Source organism: Coregonus lavaretus, assembly GCF_964263955.1.
Source record: "Coregonus lavaretus genome assembly, chromosome: 3".
In the NCBI taxonomy this organism is placed as follows: Eukaryota; Metazoa; Chordata; class Actinopteri; order Salmoniformes; family Salmonidae; genus Coregonus; species Coregonus lavaretus.
Window position 1 is genome coordinate 62,486,620 of NC_139990.1, and position 20,206 is coordinate 62,506,825.

Below are 20,206 nucleotides of genomic sequence, written 5' to 3' on the forward strand. Positions count from 1 at the left end.
AAACAGCCTTTGAAGTTTGTGTAATTATTAAAAGGACAGAGTTCAGCTCTCTGGATGTTAGCGACCCTAGCTCTTTCATTTGCTTTTAGTCACTCCCTCTCTCATTCCCTTTGTCTTTTCTCTCTGTCACACACTTTTCTGCTTTTGGATACCTTTTAATGACAAGTATTGAGTTGATGAAACTCAAATTGTATTGTTAGTTCAAAAGGAAAAAAATAAACAACTGTCTAGCCAAAGAGTCCCCCCTCGTCTCTCTCTCTCTGTTGATGGGGATGTTGAGGTAAACCAGAGATGCTGGAGACCATAAGTCAGACTCTTCCTTGTGAAGTTATACGAGGTGACTGGAGACAACTTTCCCCTCTGCCACCCTCACCCCACCCCCCTCCACCCCGTGACTACACACACACTCACGAATACAAACCTTATCTTTCTTACACATATTCACACACACACAGGTTCCCTCCATACCTCAATCACACCTGTAGCCAGGGGTAAGAATGGCTGTAAGAGGAACAAATAACTCTCTCCTCTCTCTCGCTCCCAGGGGTGCCCTCTCATTCTGAGTGCATCCCCCTCCCCTCGCCCCACGCAGGGGCCAACCTGTCATTAACCTAGGCCCCTAATGGGCAGGTGCTGAAGACAGAGAAAGAAATAGTCACTTCAAGGCCTTTATGGTCACTCACCTTCATCTACATCCTCTCATCATTGTCTCAGTCGCAGTGGCTGAGCTTACTGTATCCTCTCTCTCTCTGCCTCTCTTTCTCTCTCTCTCTAATAACTACTGTACCCACTTCCCAGCTGTAGCCTCTGGCTCAGGGTATCAGTGTGAGTAAGTATTGACTGGAAGTTGTGGCTCCTAGCTGGCTGTGCAAAGAGGAAGACTGTAATTTGTCTTTAATATACTAGAGAATCTGACCCTCCGCCCGTGTGTGTGGTGTGTGTATGTTTACGTGTCTTTGTGTGACAAAAATAGAACATGTTGATTCACTGCTAACAGTATTTTCCCCACTGATAGCCAATTCAAAACCTGAAAAACTTCCTGAAATAAACAAAATGCAATGCTGTAAATATTTATGTTCTTGTTACTTGAGTTTACCCTTGAGCCACAGTCCATTGGGACTTTTTCTCTGGCCCATCTGAGTACATTAAAAGTTTTGTAAAACACTCACAAACAAACAGGGCCTAAAATTCACTTTTTGGTCCACCAGCCACTGTGTCAGGTAGATTTACAAATCTACCAGCCACTCAGATTTCTTACCATCCAAAATAAAAATATTTTCGCTAAAATTTCACCGAAAAAACGAATGAGCATGCTTTGTAATGTTTTTAAAACAATCAATGTATTACTAGTGAGAAGTAATGTGGTACATTGTTTAATTTCATAAAATATTTTGTGACCTGAGCCTTTTAACCAAACATTTTCACCTACACCTTTAAGGGTGGGAGGTCACAAATGCAAATAGTCTAATTCAAAACCTAACATTTTTCACTTTATAAATGAATTTAAACAGTATGGCACTACTTTAACTTAAATGAAAAATAAAAAGGCAATTAAAACTTGTTTTATTATTAATGAATATGGTTTGTTTAGGATTCCTGGCAATGTAAACAGTTTATGTATAATTGTTTGCATGTGACTATTCCTCTTTTGTTTGTTGATATTTCTTTGTTAATAAAATCAAAAAAATACATCACTTCATTGTTTGGCAGTACCCATAGCACTGTTCGAAAATGAGGTGGATAATTAAGCGGTGGGGAACAAGAGACGGTTCTGTATCATAAATACAGTCACAGGTAGATGGGTTGACTGGCCCTCCGCTATCGCGTCAGGCCGAACAACTCCATTTGCCTGTGACTATATTCATAATACAGCACTGCCTCGCTTGCCTTATTGCTTTTACAAAACTGTTGCCAACATATTAACATAACAATGAATTACATATTTTCATTAAAACTTTATTTTGACAAACAAAAAATAAAACAAAAAAGGGGTGGGAGGTTACCGTGGTAACGTGACTAGACAGTCATGTCCCTGTGAGATTGAGTCTGTCTAATAGCCACATTGTCTTCTCTTCCCTAGCAGTTGAAACGCAAACATTGAAAAACAACATACAGTGGGGAAAAAAAGTATTTAGTCAGCCACCAATTGTGCAAGTTCTCCCACTTAAAAAGATGAGAGAGGCCTGTAATTTTCATCATAGGTACACGTCAACTATGACAGACAAAATGAGAAAAAAATTCCAGAAAATCACATTGTAGGATTTTTAATGAATTTATTTGCAAATTATGGTGGAAAATAAGTATTTGGTCAATAACAAAAGTTTCTCAATACTTTGTTATATACCCTTTGTTGGCAATGACACAGGTCAAATGTTTTCTGTAAGTCTTCACAAGGTTTTCACACACTGTTGCTGGTATTTTGGCCCATTCCTCCATGCAGATCTCCTCTAGAGCAGTGATGTTTTGGGGCTGTCGCTGGGCAACACGGACTTTCAACTACCTCCAAAGATTTTCTATGGGGTTGAGATCTGGAGACTGGCTAGGCCACACCAGGACCTTGAAATGCTTCTTACGAAGCCACTCCTTCGTTGCCCGGGCGGTGTGTTTGGGATCATTGTCATGCTGAAAGACCCAGCCACGTTTCATCTTCAATGCCCTTGCTGATGGAAGGAGGTTTTCACTCAAAATCTCACGATACATGGCCCCATTCATTCTTTCCTTTACACGGATCAGTCGTCCTGGTCCCTTTGCAGAAAAACAGCCCCAAAGCATGATGTTTCCACCCCCATGCTTCACAGTAGGTATGGTGTTCTTTGGATGCAACTCAGCATTCTTTGTCCTCCAAACACGACGATTTTAGTTTTTACCAAAAAGTTATATTTTGGTTTCATCTGACCATATGACATTCTCCCAATCCTCTTCTGGATCATCCAAATGCACTCTAGCAAACTTCAGACGGGCCTGGACATGTACTGGCTTAAGCAGGGGGACACGTCTGGCACTGCAGGATTTGAGTCCCTGGCGGCGTAGTGTGTTACTGATGGTAGGCTTTGTTACTTTGGTCCCAGCTCTCTGCAGGTCATTCACTAGGTCCCCCCGTGTGGTTCTGAGATTTTTGCTCACTGTTCTTGTGTTCATTTTGACCCCACGGGGTGAGATCTTGCGTGGAGCCCCAGATCGAGGGAGATTATCAGTGGTCTTGTATGTCTTCCATTTCCTAATAATTGCTCCCACAGTTGATTTCTTCAAACCAAGCTGCTTACCTATTGCAGATTCAGTCTTCCCAGCCTGGTGCAGGTCTACAATTTTGTTTCTGGTGTCCTTTGACAGCTCTTTGGTCTTGGCCATAGTGGAGTTTGGAGTGTGACTGTTTGAGGTTGTGGACAGGTGTCTTTTATACTGATAACAAGTTCAAACAGGTGCCATTAATACAGGTAACGAGTGGAGGACAGAGGAGCCTCTTAAAGAAGTTGTTACAGGTCTGTGAGAGCCAGAAATCTTGCTTGTTTGTAGGTGACCAAATACTTATTTTCCACCATAATTTGCAAATAAATTCATTAAAAATCCTACAATGTGATTTTCTGGAGAAAAAAATGTCTCAATTTGTCTGTCATAGTTGACGTGTACCTATGATGAAAATTACAGGCCTCTCTCATCTTTTTAAGTGGGAGAACTTGCACAATTGGTGGCTGACTAAATACTTTTTTTCCCCACTGTAGCTTGTGAACAAAACAATGTAAATAGCCAAAAAACACAAGAACAAAGTCTCACTTCAGTAGACATGCGTTTCAAGTAAATTAGACCAACTTTTATTCCTGTGCACAATGTTTCTAAAAACTAATCTTTCACTCAGCTCTTCACGTGCACACAGCCCCCAGCCAGGCAGTGTTGCAGCACAAGGTGGGACAGGCTTTAGCAGGGTTTCCCAAAGTCGGTCCAGGGACACCCCCTGGGTGCACGTTTTGGTTTTTGCCCTAGCACTACACAGCTGATTCAAATAATCAACTCATCATCAAGCTTTGATTATTTGAATCAGCTGTGGTGCTAGGGGGAAAAAAAATAACATGCACCCAGCGGGGGCCCCAGGACCAACTTTGGGAAACCCTGGTCTATAGGATTGGTAGTTCTTTGACTTTGTGCAATTAATTTACCAGCTATGAAAATACTTTGAAAACAGCTACTGCAGCATTTATTTAGCTATAAATGTGATCATACTTTACTGTTTTTATTCACAAATGCGAGTGAAGTGCTCGCACTGTGGAGCCCTGACCACCCTCCAACGTGGCTGGTGAAATAGACATCTTACTCACCAATGCCAAAATCTACCCGCATTTGGCAGGTGGCGTGTGTTAATTTTAGGCCCTTCTCACAAAACCCACACATACTCACACTACACTCACCCACATTGATATTTGGCACCAGCTATAAGCCCCCTTCACACACAGTTACAGTCACACATAATACATAACCTCTCTCATTGAAGTAGTGAGGATATTGTTTGCATATGTGCATATGATGTGGTATGGAGAGAGACTTTGTGTGTGTGTGTCACATACAGTGTCTGAGGGAGGGAGACAAAAGGAGCGGTGTTTGGTAGCAGGAAGCAAAGGAAGGTAATCATAATTCCTAATCAGAGGGCTTCACATGTGGCTCGTAAATTCACACAGCAGAACACGAATTGCTATAATGGCCGAACAACTCACTCCCCTTCCCATCCTTACTCCATCTGTGTCATCTGGATAGGGTTGATGACAACACTATGGACATCTGTGGGCCACTAGTCACATAAGGGACTAAGAGGATTCCTTTCTCATGATTATGTAAAGACATTAATTCATATATATTCAGTTTTTTGGGTATCTCAGCAAAAGTTACTCAGTAAATCTATTCAAGCCTGGTGTATCTGTGAGAAATCTGTACCTCGCACAGACACACACTCACATGCTTGCACACATACGCAGATACACGCATGCCACCTACGCATGATGGCGGTGAGTCAGCACTACATCGCTGCAGCCATCTTTGTTCAGCCTCTAGCTTCAATGGGACAGATGAGCTTAATTTGCTGCTCCTTTGTATTCAACCACAGTTCCCCTTGTTTCTCAGATGCTTTTAGCTGCACAGCGGTCTGTCCATGTGTTCAAGTGACCAACTGTACTGTAGCTCATCATTTCTTCCTTCTCTGCGGTCCATATGACCCGGTCACCATGTGTTCTGGTCCTTATCTGTGACTACGACTGCACCTCTTCTGGTCCTCATCTGGTTTCTGTTTTTTGTCCTAAAACGGGGTCGACTTCCTGTCAAGATGGGCTAAAGGGGACAGGTTCGGGAAGTTATATGAGGTGGAGGGAGATGTATCACTTTTGAATCACATCCCATTGAGTTTGATGACCCCCCCTCTGCTTGCGTAATGTTGTCCTCGTTCAGTATATTTACAGCAAAGCTAGGGTTGGTTTTCTGGAAACATCCTCATCGATGGCGTCAGCCTGGAACGAAACTCACACATTGGTATTTCATTGTGTGCGTATGTGTGTGTGTCGGAGGGTCTGTTTTGTCTACGGTTTCAATTATATAAACGAAGACACACACACACATGACCAAGGAGTCTTGTGGAGAGAACATTAACTCGCAGATGGAGACGCTAAATACAACTGACACTTTTGTGTGTAAACTATCTCTTAGCTAGATGTACTCCTCTGTCACACAGCCAGTGTGTGTGTGTGAGAGTGAAAGAGTTGTAAGGTCCAGAGCCATACTGTTTTATGAGCCAACATGTTGCCAACTGAATTTAAGAGATTACATCCAATGTTCGTTTAGTAACATGAATTGCACCAATGTTTGCGTGTCTCAAGCGTGACTCCACCAAAAAGTATTTCATTTCACAATGTTCGACAACACCATAAACGTGTTACTCACATTACCAACCAGTTGAGGTGAGCTCCCCAGTTAGGTGTAGGGAAGCCTGGTAAATCTGTTTACGCCCACTAAGTCAAAAAAAGTACCATCCCTTAGTCGTGCTAGCTAATACTAGCTGAGGCAGTGGAACTTGCTGTGTCAACATCTGATTGTTCAGTTTCCCTGATAGTAATAATAGGATGTTGGAGAGAGAGCAAATAGCCCATGCTACGTTAAATCGAAAACTGTTGAGTCAGAAGGTGAGAGCACAGGATGTTTTCGGTTTGACAAAGAGCACGTAGGCTACGCTACAAACTCAGATGACTGTTCTTGTTTGCTAATGTAGAAGATTCACAAACAGGAGCAAGTTTATAGGCAAATGGTAATGGCTACATTCCAGCTAGTCTTGAAATAAACCAAATAAATGCTAGGTCAGAAACATGAATAGCTTATCAGCTGTGCTAGCTAGCTCCACTTTTACGATATAATAGGGCTCGTTCATGATTGTGCCTTGTAGGCCTACGTACAGGCAACTGTCAAAATAAAGGAAACAAGTAAATGAGGGTTCTGGCAGATCTGTTATGGTTTAGGTCCACTCAACCCCTTAAGGCACTTTGTTGGTGTTTTCTTTATTTTGGCAGTTACCTGTACGTGCCTTACTCTGAAACTGGAACCAGAATAAGGGGATGTCTAGTATTTTTACACTGCTCAAAACCATTCTGCTGTTTTACTTGACCATGAGGAAAACAGGTATGTTATGCTACTGTGTGTACTGCACTGTGGGTATGATTGTACTGAGCCTGCAGTCTGTACTGAATTATTCACTTTTTCAATGAGGGTCTGCTCATGAGGAAATGGTGCAGGATAAACTGAGGATAAAATACCGACCACAGTTACTATTGCCGTGGGGCGGGGGGATGTGTTCCAAATGTACTCCTATTTCCTTTTCCTTGTCTTTTAGCTTTGCACGGCACGGAAATAGACATAAACCTTCAGTCCCCTTTGACCGACCATGCATGGCTAGAACATTCATAGAAATCTTGTGTTGATGTCAATGAAAGGTTTATGCATCCCCTAAATACACTATTCTCCATTCATTCCATCCCTTGGAACTTCTTCCAGTGTCTTGATCTAAACCAAAGGCATATGCTTACCACTTTGATGATGCCTCATATTGTCAGAGGCAAAGTGGTGTCTCATTAGTTTTAACTAGTTACCTCTCCTTCTGTCCTTTCCTCCATGAGCACTGATCTGGTGCTACATGAGAGGTGGAAGCAACATGATCTACAGGAAGCCATAGAATACGGAGACCCTAATGTCTGCTAGCTCCTTCTCCTAAAGCAGAATACCCAAAACAGGAGGTAAATAAAAACACTCACAAGAGTCAGATTAGAACTGTGGACATTTATCATAAATTTACATTTTGCACATAAATAACAATGTAAACCGGTATGTAAACAGAGACAGTATTTTTGCCATTTTTCTCCTCTAGGGCTAAAGATTAAGATGAAAGGGGATGCTTTGGTCATACTTCAGGGATGGAGGAAGAGAGGGAGAGAGAAAAAAGAGAGATGGAAGAAAGAGAAGGGGATGGGGACTGATGTGCAACTGCTTCCAGGTCAGGTCACCGGCCCGGGGTCACAGTTGCTATGGAGACAAACCATATGTAGTCTTAAAGCCATTATAACAGTCCAATATGATCGAAGAGTGGTAGGAGCAAGCACCGGCACTTAAGTCATAAAGGGTAGGGGCCAGTGCATAAGAAGGCCGAGGTGCTTTGGTCTGGGCCATTTAAAAACGTGAAGGGGATACATTTTTCTCAACCAAAAAACAAAAACTACAAAAAAAGGCCACAGCTAAAGAGCTAACACTTCATCACAGACAAACAGTATTCTCTTGGTCTTCTTTTCGATTCTTTAAAGTCTCTTTTTTTTGGTGCGTTTGAAACTAAAGCCAAGTAAACTTTGGTTACTAGCCTCGAATCCTACAAATCCCATTTGAGTAGGTTTACTTTGTCTCCTTTTGGTATGGACAGTGTTTTGAAGTTCCCTTGGACTGTTGGGGGGAAGGATTCCCAGTCTCCCAGTCTTTATATGCTACATCTTGAGCAGACTTTCCTGACCTTTGGATCATGTGGAGCTGCACTCCAGTTCATTTTGGATTCTTCTTCAAGTAGCAAAAGTAATAAATAGAGTCGCACTCGCCTTCAGCTTCCATCTGAACGTACAGACACACATACTCAACACACTCCTACTCACAGGCATACAATCATACACACACTGAGGTAACCGTTGTTGAAAATATACAAAACAAATGCCCTTTTTTGTGCTGTTTAAATTAAGTAGAGCTCAGGACGAGCGTGGACATAAGGGAAGCTTGCTGGAAGGGTCAGAAGGTCAAGCAAAGCCTTTTCTTTCTAATCAACAGTTTGTGTTCACCAACAATAAAGATGCGACCTTTGATCCTTCTTACCTGCTATATTGTTTAAATTAAATAAATGAAAAGTGGGCGCCCCTGCTTCTCAACAGGTCAGACTCATCGGACGGATAGAGGCAGAGAGAGAAAGTATCTACAAAGAAATGGCCCCAGAGTGAAATCAAAACCAGGAAAACAAACAGTAAATTACAATGAATTACCTGGTCATTGTAAACATCCCTTCCACATATTGCTTTTCGAAGACAAAATAATTGCATAATAAATTAAGGAGGTTATACAATAACAAAAATAACATTTGAAAAGAGACAACAAATAATATTAATAATAATGATATGAAATCCAGGGTGGATGATTGTCTTTTGTCTTAAGTGTAGGACACAGTGAAACAGTTAAGTAGTCTGGGGACAGTGTCTCTTGGAGCCCTGAGTACAGAAGTCCCTGAAAGTTTGACAACCCCAGTCACTACAACCTCATCGCCGACAACCATCAAAAGGATATTTACATTCGTTGCTCCTGGCAACCAAGTTCTCAGAGCCACACAGTCTGACTTAACATCCTTCAAAAAGGTGAGCTCAAGCCAGTTCCTCTGACTCCTGCTTGATCGTGACGTTGGAGGGAAGAAGTGGACTGCTTCGGCGCAGTTTGATAACCGACGTCTCATTGACTGAATTGTACAGTTTGTAACCTGTAGACTGGAGCTCGCTGGCGCCGCCCTTGTGGTGGTGGTAGCCGGAGGTCTTGAGGTCCATCTCCCTCCACAGCATCCCCAGGACCTGCTTCTCCAGGACAGCCTCGACCTCAACCCCTCCCTGAAGCTGGTCCAGCCTCTCAGCGTGGTCGCTCATGTCGAAGCGCTCAATCTCCTCGTTGATGCGCTGGAGCTCTTCCTGGGTGGAGGGGCTGGGGGTGGGGCCACCTGAGGAGGTGACCGCAACCAGGCAGTAGCCCTTGAGGTGTAGTCGCAGGCTGCACAGGTGGATGTAGTGGCGGTGGCAGTGGGGGCACTTGTGTGGCCGCTCGCGGGAGTGAAGGCGCTTGTGCAGCTTTAGGTGGACGAACTGGGTGAACTTGGCAGGGCAGAGCTTGCACGAGTAGGGCTTCTCACCCGAGTGGAGGCGCAGGTGGGTCTTTAAGTTGCTGGTGCTGCTGAAGCGCTTATGGCACACCTGGGGGAAAGAGGACAAGTGAAGGGTTAGAGGAGGAAGTTCAGCGTTGCTTATGTATGCAGCAGCTAGCTAGCTAGCTATCTAGCTAGCTTAACAGACTAAGCAGCTAGCATAGCATTGGTGGTGGTCTTTACCGAGCACTCATGGGGCTTCTCTCCAGTGTGCACCAGAAAGTGTTTCTGCAAGTGGGCCAGCTGGGTGAAGCCCTTACTGCAGGTCGAACACTTGAAGGGTCGCTCACCGCTGTGGACACGCAAGTGCACCTACACACAGGAGGGACACAACGCTACGTCAGTTGGGTTCAATGCAAGGGAACACAAAGTAGTCTGGATGCATGGAATGAAGGGCGCGAACAGAATGTCTCGAGTCTCACCTTGAGGTTAGACAGCTGGCCGAAGGTCTTGCTGCAGACGTTACACTCGTACTTGATCTTGCCGTTCTGCTTCTTGAGTGGGTAAGGCAGTGTCTTGTAGCCTGTAGAGCCACCACCACCACCACCACGCTTCATCTTGCTCAGGTTGATGGCCTCCTCCTCTGGCCGGCCGCTGGCGCTGCCCAGCAGGGCTGAGGTAGGCTTGGTGGGCACGCGCTCGCTAGGGGGCGCTGTGCCCGCTGTAGGGGAGCCACTGGTTGGGGCGTGGGGGTGAGGATGGGCATGGCCAGGGTAGGGGTGATGGGGGTAGTGGGGGCCGGCCTTGTCCTTGAGGGAGGTGGCGGCCGAGAAGGCACTGGTGGAGGCGGGGAGGAGGAAGTCCCTGTGGGTGGAGAATGAGGGGTGGGAGGAGTCAGGCAGTAAGAACCTTCTCCCCGCCTCCCCAGGCAACAGGGGCATGTGGGGTGGCAGCAGGCTGCTGTAGAGAGGGTACATTCTTGGGAACATGCCTCCGACAGCGGGCACCCCACCCCCAGGTAGTGAGTAGTGGTGAGGCAGCATGTAGCGGGAGTAGTGGGGGCCGGGAGGGTAGAAGGGCGAGGAAAGGGGGGCAGCTGGCGGAGAATAGCCTGGGAAAGGACCCAACCCTCGGGGGTAGAATGAGGAGGATGGGCGTGTGGGTTGGGGAGCTGCAGGGCTACCGTGGGGGCTACTCTCCGGACTGCTCCTCGCCGATGGACTCGGGGTCGCCGACGACTGGTTGCCTGGTGATCTGATTGCTGGGTAACCAAACTGTATCGGGCTGGTCTTCAGACTCAGAAACTCTTCTGTTAGATGAGGGTGGGGGCAGAGTGGGGGGTAGAGGGGGCGGGGGTACAGGGGCCGGCTGGGCTCCCTCTTGCTGGAGGTGGTGGGGCCCCTGAGGATGGAGGAGACACTGTGTTCTCTCTTGACTGGGGCGCTGCTGCTGCTGACACGCTCTTCACTGGCCTGCTGCTTGGCTTCCAGCAGAGACTGCTCTGTAAAGAGAGAGAGAGAGAGGTCAGACACACTTTTCTCCCTCTGACTGAAGACCACATTTCCCTTTGACTTGGTGTCAGGAGCATTTTAAAGTGCACACAGGAAGAAAAACTTATCTAGACATGTCTTTAGCTTAGGAGAAATAATGGTATTTCAGCTGTAGAGCGTGTGCGGGGGGAGGAGGGGTTAGGAACACGGTAACCCTGTGGTCCAATTAGAGCGACAGATTTGACGAACGATCATGGGGGGCTAAAAGACAGGAAGTGAGGCGTGACAGCTGCCTCTGGGCAGGGTGTGTGTGTCTGTAGGGGAGGTGGTCTGGGGGCAGATAAAAATCAAGATAAAATCCAAATGGGGCAGGGCTGATTGAAAGTTTCCTATCCAAAGTTTGGCCTCAACCTGCCCTCTCCCCCTGTCTCTCTCGCTCTCTCTCACACACACACACACACACACACACACACACTTCCTGACAAAGAGGCCTTTGTCTGATGGGTTCTCTCATCTTCTCCAGCATGCACACTCACGACCCAAAGAAGGACCCTTCAATCACGTTCCATTAACACAAAAACACACTTTTCCTATCCTACACCTTTGGACTTTTATCAGTTCTTTAGGTAGAAGTAAAAAACAACCACCCAGGATTCCTTCTTGTTTGCTATTGTTTCCAGGTTAAAGGTCAACTGGGAGAGCTTCCTCCTCCCTCGCACCTACCGTCACCTCCACATGATGAGAGATGGGATTACTGCAAGCGCTTCCAGGCTACACACGCTAAAAGCCTCTGCATGTCGGTTAGCACATCCTCACCTGTTAAACCTCCATCAAAGTCGGGCTTTAGAGTGGACATCAATAATCCCATCCATTTACTACCCATTGAACTTTTACTAGAGGGTCACGAATCTTTCTCTCTGTGTGTGTGTGTGTGTGTGTGTCCACTGATGTGTATATACATTTCAAACTTTCCAGAACTCAGAATTACTCGACAGATTTTCAACCAACACACACACACACACACACTCCCACTCTGTGACCCCACACCAGTACAGCGGCAGTGTGTAAACACAGAGGTTATCAGTGCCTCCCCCCTCTCCTCCTCCCTGTCCTCCCCCTCAGATATCACCACTCTCAGCCTTCCTCTCTTTCCCCTCTTTTCTTTCAGAAAACAAACAGGGCGGCCATCTTGGAGATATCAATCTGTCAGCACGGCCCCGCCGCCAGGAAGTTCAAGTAGTCAATAGAGGAGACGCTTTTCTTCCTCTCTCTCTCTCCACTTTTAAAGTGCCAAATAAATTAGGGAGAAGGGCCAAGGAGCCGTCAGCACGTCACACACAAACACGTTTGAGATTTTAAAAAGAGTGAGAGTGTGTGTTGGAATGAAATGCCTCTACTGGTATATGTGTGTGTGCATGCAGGGAGAGGCTGTGAGTAGGAGTATGTATTTGAACGCACACACATTTAGAACAGAAAATGCTAATAGGTGCCATTTGTCTGTGCAAAGCTTATTGTCGTTCTAAGGAAGGTACATTGATTGTTACATGCTTACACACACACACACACGCAGAGAAAGAAAACAGCTGTCACACAAAGAGGGAGAGCGAGTGGGAGAAGAGCTCCAGTTCAGTCATTTCAGACCAGCCAGTTCTGCTGACTCACACAGAACCAAACACACACACGTCTGGTTCTACTATGACTGCGTTAGGGGAGAGAGACGGACCGAGACAGACAGAGAGAAGAAAAACAGAAAGAGAGGTGAGTATGATGTCATTCCCAGGTCAACAGGGGCCCCTGCGGTAGTGGGGTGGTTTATTGACAGGGGCCATAGAGAGAGAGTAGGGGCCAATACCATGAGGGGGCCCAGGCCCCTGTGTCTCTCTGCCCTAGGAGATGCGCATCTCTCTGGGAACTGAGTCACTACCTACCACACACCTGGAGGAAGAATGTGGCTCCTTCCTTCCTCCCATCCCTACCTACCATCCTCCCTCCCCTTCTAACTCAGTCTGTCTGGCGCTCTCGCTCACCCCCCCCCCCAATCTATAATCTGTCTGTCTCTTTTTTTTTCTCTCCCTCACACGTATTCATATTTGCATTTAGCGGATTCACTGTATTTATGACTAGAGTGACCACACACACAAAATAGTGGCGCTGACAGAGATCAAAGGTCGAGGCCCTCTGTGTGTGTGTGTTAATGACAGGCGGATGTTCAGAGAGGAAGGAGACATGGCTCCCCTCAGAAACACTGTCAGGTTCTCACAAATATATTCACTCTCACGACACACACCAACACTGAGTAGGTAGGTGCTAAATAAAATCACTCACACACACTCAAGACGACCATAGAAAGGTATAGAACTGGAGTTCATCAACATAATACCAATAGTACACTATACTTCCAAGGATACAGTGTTATTACTATGTAATAAAGCATTGCATACAGTATATGATTATCATTATATAACTTCCAGTTTACAGTGTTATTACTATGGTATAACATCTACGTAATAAGGTTTCATATGATAGGACTTACTGAGTTTCTGCATCATGAGCTCTCCAGAGGGCGGGTAGTGGAGGCGGTGGGCGAACTCGGGGCAGTACCACACCAGCAGCTCGGTGCCAGGGGAGATGGCTCTCACCGTGTAGAAGTAGATGTTCATGCCATTCTGGCACGCCGCCAAGTTCTGCTCCCCTGCCGAGTGGGCCGGGTTGACATAGCGCATCCAGTTAGAACGCTCCTCGTCCAGGCCGTCCACAAAATGGTGGAAGTCGCCCTCCGAGTAGATCTGAGAGGACGGAGAGTAAGGAAATGGTCAAAGGTTAACGGTCAAGGAAGTCTCAATGGCAAGTTAGAAAGCTCCAGAAAAACAGTGCTGAGTAAAGACTAAATATGTTGACAAATCATATTTTTCGGCAGTGTTGTGTAATATCATTAATGTGACTCGTTAAATATCTCCATCTCACACCTCCCTCCCCACACTCCACTCCAGACGTTATAGCCAGTTATACAGACTGAGGGACGGAGAGACAGACAGACGAGTAGGAGCCTCTCCTCTCTTATACATGTCCAAAAGAGTTGAGTCAGAGAGTACGTCACGCTGACAATGTCACCAACACTCATTCTGAATCTCTCCCCCTTTCTCCACTCAGACCACTCTCTCTCTCCTATCTGATTGTGGCCATCAACATCATCGAGAGAGCGAGAGTGAGGTCTATAACTCTGTGTTATTGTGGCTTGCCTGAGCGAGGGACATGAATGGAACACATTGCTTTGGGATGTTGTTGAATCTAGGTGAGTGTGTGCGAGTGCCTGTGTGTATGTGTGTGTGGGGGGGTGGGTACGAGTGCTATACTGTCACTTCCAGGAACAATGACACTGTAGCACTATTCCTGTGTACAGTGTAAAAGTGACATCATATTCCCCCTCAGTTGTTCCACTACAGTTCATACTGTACTAGCTGCCACACTTACAGAGCAGACAACCACTATTGAACAGCAGGCTTTACCCAGTAGATTTATCATGATGAAATAGGCGTTGAGGGTGTGTGTGTGTGTGTCTGAGACAAGTATGCGTATAAAAACTGCATACTCACAGGATGTACCACACACACACACAGTGGAGAGCCTCAGTCTCAGAATGATTAGAGAGAAAACCCCTTCTCCTTTGTCTCCACACACAAACTTCTTCAGAACGCAGAGACCCCGGCCATGACGTCACTAAGTAAGTCAGTGGAACAGGAAATGACCTATGGTTGTTTTTCTTCCTCTGTGGCTGTCTTTTACTGAAAGTGAAGTGCTCGTTCTCTGTGTGTGTGCGCGCACATGTTAGTGGACAGGAGGGAAAACCACTCACCCTCCAGAAGTACTTCCTATTGGCGTCTTTGGGGACGCTGTCTGCAGTGTAGCTCTGACCCACCAGGGGGCCGAAGCGTGTTCCTTTGGGGATGTACTCTCTGCTGGCCACTCCAATCACCTACAGGACAGAGATAAAAGACCATTAGTTGGAGTGTGTGTGTCTGAGTGGAAGTGTGCGTGTTCTGTGGTTAGAGGATTTACGTTATCACATCCTGCCAGGAGGTCACAGACTTCACATGAAGACGGCCGGAAGAACCCATCATCATGATCAAATCAACAAACAAGGCTGCCTCTCTGTGTGTGTGTGTGTGTGTGTGTGTGTGTGTGTGTATGTATAATTACAACTCTGTACCAGAACAATCAGTGGCCTAGGCTGGAAATGTGACGGTCATACACGTTTTCCTCAAGCCACATATGCTGTGTGTGTTTTAAGTGTGTGAACATAGGCAAACACACACCTAAACCTTATCCAGCGTGAACAGGAAGAGTTAGACACCCTGAGGGACAGAGTTCAATTTCCTCCATCTCACCCAGGTTATGCCACAAAGCATCTCCCCCTTCTCGCCTCACCTGGTCTCTGTTCCTTTCTAATTGACCACAGGGCCACTCCCTCTGACACCCTTGACGACACCCACTCAACACACCCTACCACATCAAAATAACTCATTATCTCAATAGACTGTTCACCTTAAAGGAGAAAGATATCCACACCTGATATTAAAGTGCTGTTGTTCCTTTCAAAACAATTGACATTAAAGAGAGAGAAAACTTGAACTAGAGGGAGGAAGGAAGAAAAGCAAGGGAAGCGCATCTGTCTGAAAAAGAGGGATTATCAAACCTAGACGTTCAGCTAATCTCCTAACCACGATAAACTTTGATGAACAGATGTATTCACCCAACCCCCTACACAGTCCACATTTGCACACACACACCCTTATCCCCTTCATGCATATCCTACACAAACACTCCCCCCCCCCCCCCCCCCTCCCTAAAGGATTGGGAAATCCCCCTTCCCATTTCCACCCCAGGGCCAGACCACGTCTCAAGATTAGGGGTGTTTTGAGGATAACTTATTAACTGACTTTACAATACTCCCTAAATGACTATGTCAATATCCTTTGATCACTGGGTAATGCTATACTCTTTCCACATCCTCTCTCATTTTCCTCTTTCTGATTTTCTCTATCAATCTTAGTGGTTGCTTCTGTGAAGGTGATAAATATTGACTGATACCGTATCAGGTCGTAAACAAATGTGGTGGGAAACACTCACTCACACACACACACACAGGGTGATAAGAAACAGATGAGCAATGACGAGAAAATCGATTCATTGCAACTAAATCATGTGGTCTTGATCAGGTTAAAACCACAAAACGCAACACGCTCCCCACCTAATCTCATGACCCCTCTTCACACCTATTCTACAGGGTTCAACGGTTAGACTGACTGGGGATCAGTTTGGGATGTCTGAGTTCAAGAGGTTGATGTTTGGACAGAGGTAGGTAGGTAGGTACGGAGAGCTGGGTCTGGTCTAGTGTGGGACTGACTAGTGCGCCCTCTAGGGGAAAGAAGAGACAGAGCGACAAAGTTGGAGAACAGAGGGATAGACACACAGAGACAGGTAGGGGAAATGGTTTTATCAGGATGTATTGATGAAGCTCCCATCAACAGCAGGGCTAAGTATGATTAATGACTCTTCGTGGATGGGTGGGAGCTCATTTCTCACTGCGGAGGCTCTGTAGCAACCTGCATCACACCTCAGAGAGTGAGTGTGTGTGTGTGTGTGTGTGTGTGAATTCCCCTCCAGACAGGGTTTACATACCACTCCTACAACACACACAGGTCGTCGCCGTGCTCCAGTGTGTGATGTTTTACAACGAGTCACACTCCTCACCACAATCCCCCCGGCTAAGACTTCTCCTGCTTTTATATATATGACCTACGGTTGAGTCACGTGAGTTTGTATGGGTTTACAGATGGTGTGTGTGTCTGTATGTATGTATGTATGTATATGTATATATATATATATATATATATATATATGTGTGTGTGTGTGTCCTCCTACCTCTTTGGAATCAGCTAGTTGTTTAAAGGCCAGGTTACGGGGCAGCGAGGCCTCTGCTCTCGTTAACCCCTCGCTCTCTGTTCCCGCCTCCTGGGGCGTATCCTTGACGATGTAGGTACACTTCTCCTCAAACTCTGCCTCCGTCCACTTCATTATGTCCACCTCCATCTTAGAGTCTGTGTCGGTGGCCATTTTGGATCCCGTGTCCATCTGGGTTTCCGTGTCCCTATGGGGTTCTGTGTCCATTTTGACGTCGTTGTGATCTACGGTGTGGGCCCCCTCAGTAGTCAACATGGCTGAGCTATGAGAGGTAGCCTGAGAGAGAGAAAATGAAAGGGAAGCCGATAAAAGGGAGAAAGAGAGCGCGAGTGAGAAATAAAATCAAGAGAAACAGACAAAGAAAAAAATTGAGAAGGGGGGAGATGAGATAAAGACAACAAAGAAAGAGAAGGGGGAGAAAGAAAAAAAAAGAGGCAGCATTATTATCAAGTATGAGTCAGTGAGTGGCGAATTCCTTTGAGACTGGCTGACTAAGCAGACTGTGTCTGTGCGCTCTCTGTGGGAACAAGAGCCACTGTCAACCAACCCCACTAGCCTCTAGCCCAGGACACAGTCCGATCCCCACTACTCTATACTTAAACAGAGGGAAACTTTCATCAACTCTATTCAAATAAGTTAAATGAAATAAAAATACACTTATTGAATCCAGAGGGAAAAGTCTATTCATTTTTTTAAATTACAGAGGAGTTGTGACCCAAGAGTATGTGTGTGTTATATACTGTATGCTGATCCGGCTAGTGTCTCAGGGCAAGACAGATTGACCAATGACTGTGCAGATAGGCTGAGACGGACTGACCAATGGCAGCGAAGCTGTGAGTCCATTCCATGAGCTGTGTAAGCTGGCATAAGGTCAGTCCGGTCTCTCTACCCTCCCTCACTCTCTTCATTCCCTCTGGACCCTTCTCCCTCTCCGTCCAACTCTCCAGCCTTCCCTTCTTCAGTCTCCCTCCTTGTCAAACTGTCAACATCAGTCTCTTAATCCTCCTGTTTCTTTCTTTATCGCCCTCTCCCTTATGCTCCCTCACTGTCCCTCTCCCTCTCTCTCCCCAGGGTGGAAAAAGAGTCACAAACAAGGGAAGGCGGAGGAAGGAAGTCCTGTCTGCGTCTGAATGGAGCTAAAATTGGAAGCAGCGGAACCGGCAAATCATCCCCAAGTGTGTGTGTGGGACAGTGGGGAGGGAGTGCCAAACTTTTCCATTTGGGGGGCCACAGCAGCACAAACAAACTTCAAACGCTCCCCACCCAAGACCACACACACATCCTTGTCTCACGCAAAGAACAGTGTCAGTAGAATAAATTATCATACGCCACAAAGATTGTCAAATTTCAAGGCCGATGAGACACTGAAGTGCAACCTTATACGCCGTCACTCGCTCACATATAATTCAGGAAAAACGTACCATAACTCCAACCCATACAGAAATCTACTCAACCCTCCAACAATTTCCAAAACTAAACCACAACTAAAAGCTTGACAAAATCCCCCAAACCTTGACCAAATTAAACATGACCCTATACTCAACTAAATTCACTCAAGCCAACAAAACAGGTTCCTAGGAGACTAGTGTAATTAATGAACTTCCAGAAGAGTAACAGAACAACAAATCGTTCTCAAATGCTTTTCCAACATTACTTTAAAACAAATTGTACTACAAACAATATCCCAAATAATTACATACATGAAATTATAATACAACAAACTAGGATATTCCGTTTCAATGTAGAGTATATCATTTCAAACTATTTAATATTTATTAATATTGTGATATTATTTATTGGACATTGATTTCATGAATATATTTTAAAAAGGGATTTAAATATATAGATAAATATAATACCAAACACTAGTCAAAAGCTGTTCCTGATAATAAATAAGTATTTCTATAACAGCTGTGCAAAAGTAATACTGAAACTGAGAACCTGGCCAAAGCAACTGATTTATTCAACTCTCTCTCACACACACACACACACACACACACACACACACTTCTGTTCAAATATTCGATAAACACTACTGATATAGTTTAAAAACAGACTTTGAAAATACACGTTTAAATTTAAGCAAGCTATGACCAATGACAATTTTAGCATTTTAATAATTAAAACAATTCCACTGAAGGACACAAAACTGCAATAAGCTTTTAACAATTTAAATACAATCTCAATAATCAAAATTATTGCATTTAAATAAAGTTAAACAAACTCATTGCATAATGGAGTGGCCAGACAAACAAGGAGAAAACATTTATGACTTACATAAATAAATCATAAAATAAACCTTCATATTTGTTGTCACTGGATTAATTTAGAAAAGTCTTTATTCAATTCTTATTACAACAAGCAAAACCAATTTAATACACAAAACGTTTAATTAAAATTCTCAAAACTAATAATACCATTTAGGAAATAAAAAAAGATCTAACACAAATGTATGCACGCATGACTAAGTCGCTTTGGATAAAAGCATCTGCTAAATGGCATATTATTTATCTACAAGTCTCTGTTTCTCCATTGACTAGGGTTCAGTAGCGTACTCACCGAGAAGCTTTGGTCCCAGCCACACATAGGGCCGACTGATCTATCCCCTGGGCGAGTGTGTTTATGTGTGTGCGTGTGTGTGGGACAGGTGCAGTTCACCCTCTCCCCCTCCGATCCAAGCGCTACTCCAGAGTGTGAGTGCTGTGTGTGTGTGTGTGAGAGAGTGTGTGTGTCTGCTCCAGTGAGTGCCTTCTGTTTAACTGACTGCCCCTTGACAAGTGAGTGAGCTGTTGATTCAGTCAGTGGTCCCTCCCTCATTCTCTCTTTATTTCTCTCTCTCTCCACTCCCCCTCTCCAAGGACCGCCCACCACCATGAGGAACATGATCGCTCATTCAGGGTAGCAGTGGCAGACACACACACACACACACAGACACACACACACACACACAAAATGCTCTTTGGAAACAGCAGGCGCTTTCACCTGATGCAAGAGCTCTTGCTGCTCCACAAAAACAGCAATATTAATTGGCACATAAAAGTACCGTCACACACTGTTACATAAATTCAAACATTATTCTCCTGCAGTCTTCGATAAACTTTAATAAATTAGAAAAGGTTGGCAGTTCCAAATCAGTCTCAAAAACATATTCCCTCAACATGGGTTGGTGCTTGTGTGGCAGTGCTATATATCAACAACCCCCCCATATACATACACACACACACACACACACATATACATATACACATATATGTGTGTGTGTTGGGGCGGGGGGGAGGGTTATGCGTCTTACTGGGGAAGGAGGACATCCTGTGACAGTGACTCAATGCCCCTCTGCTGTTTACCCAGCACAGAGCCACGGACGGAC

General features: G+C 45.2%; 1 protein-coding gene across 1 annotated transcript; it reads right to left on the reverse strand.

Annotated features, from left to right (window-relative positions):
* Positions 1-7,280: 7,280 nt before the first annotated feature.
* Positions 7,281-19,551, reverse strand: LOC311109006 (PR domain zinc finger protein 1-like). Its single transcript, XM_084151789.1, has 7 exons — positions 19,399-19,551; positions 16,801-17,115; positions 14,732-14,851; positions 13,412-13,664; positions 9,871-10,889; positions 9,632-9,760; positions 7,281-9,497 (listed from the first exon to the last, which is right to left on the reverse strand). The coding sequence occupies exons 1-7, from the start codon at positions 19,423-19,425 to the stop codon at positions 8,904-8,906; spliced, it is 2,457 nt and encodes an 818-aa protein (XP_084007915.1). The 5' UTR covers positions 19,426-19,551; the 3' UTR covers positions 7,281-8,903.
* Between the last annotated feature and the right edge of the window lie 655 nt (positions 19,552-20,206).

Excerpts from the sequence above, each read along its gene's own strand:
- LOC311109006 (XM_084151789.1), bottom strand. The coding sequence starts at position 19,425 with ATGTGTGGCTGGGACCAAAGCTTCTCG. Across the intron at positions 14,852-16,800 it reads AACTAGCTGATTCCAAAGAG|GTGATTGGAGTGGCCAGCAG; the intron begins GTAGGAGGACAC and ends TCTGTCCTGTAG. Across the intron at positions 9,498-9,631 it reads AGAAGCCCCATGAGTGCTCG|GTGTGCCATAAGCGCTTCAG; the intron begins GTAAAGACCACC and ends TCTTTCCCCCAG.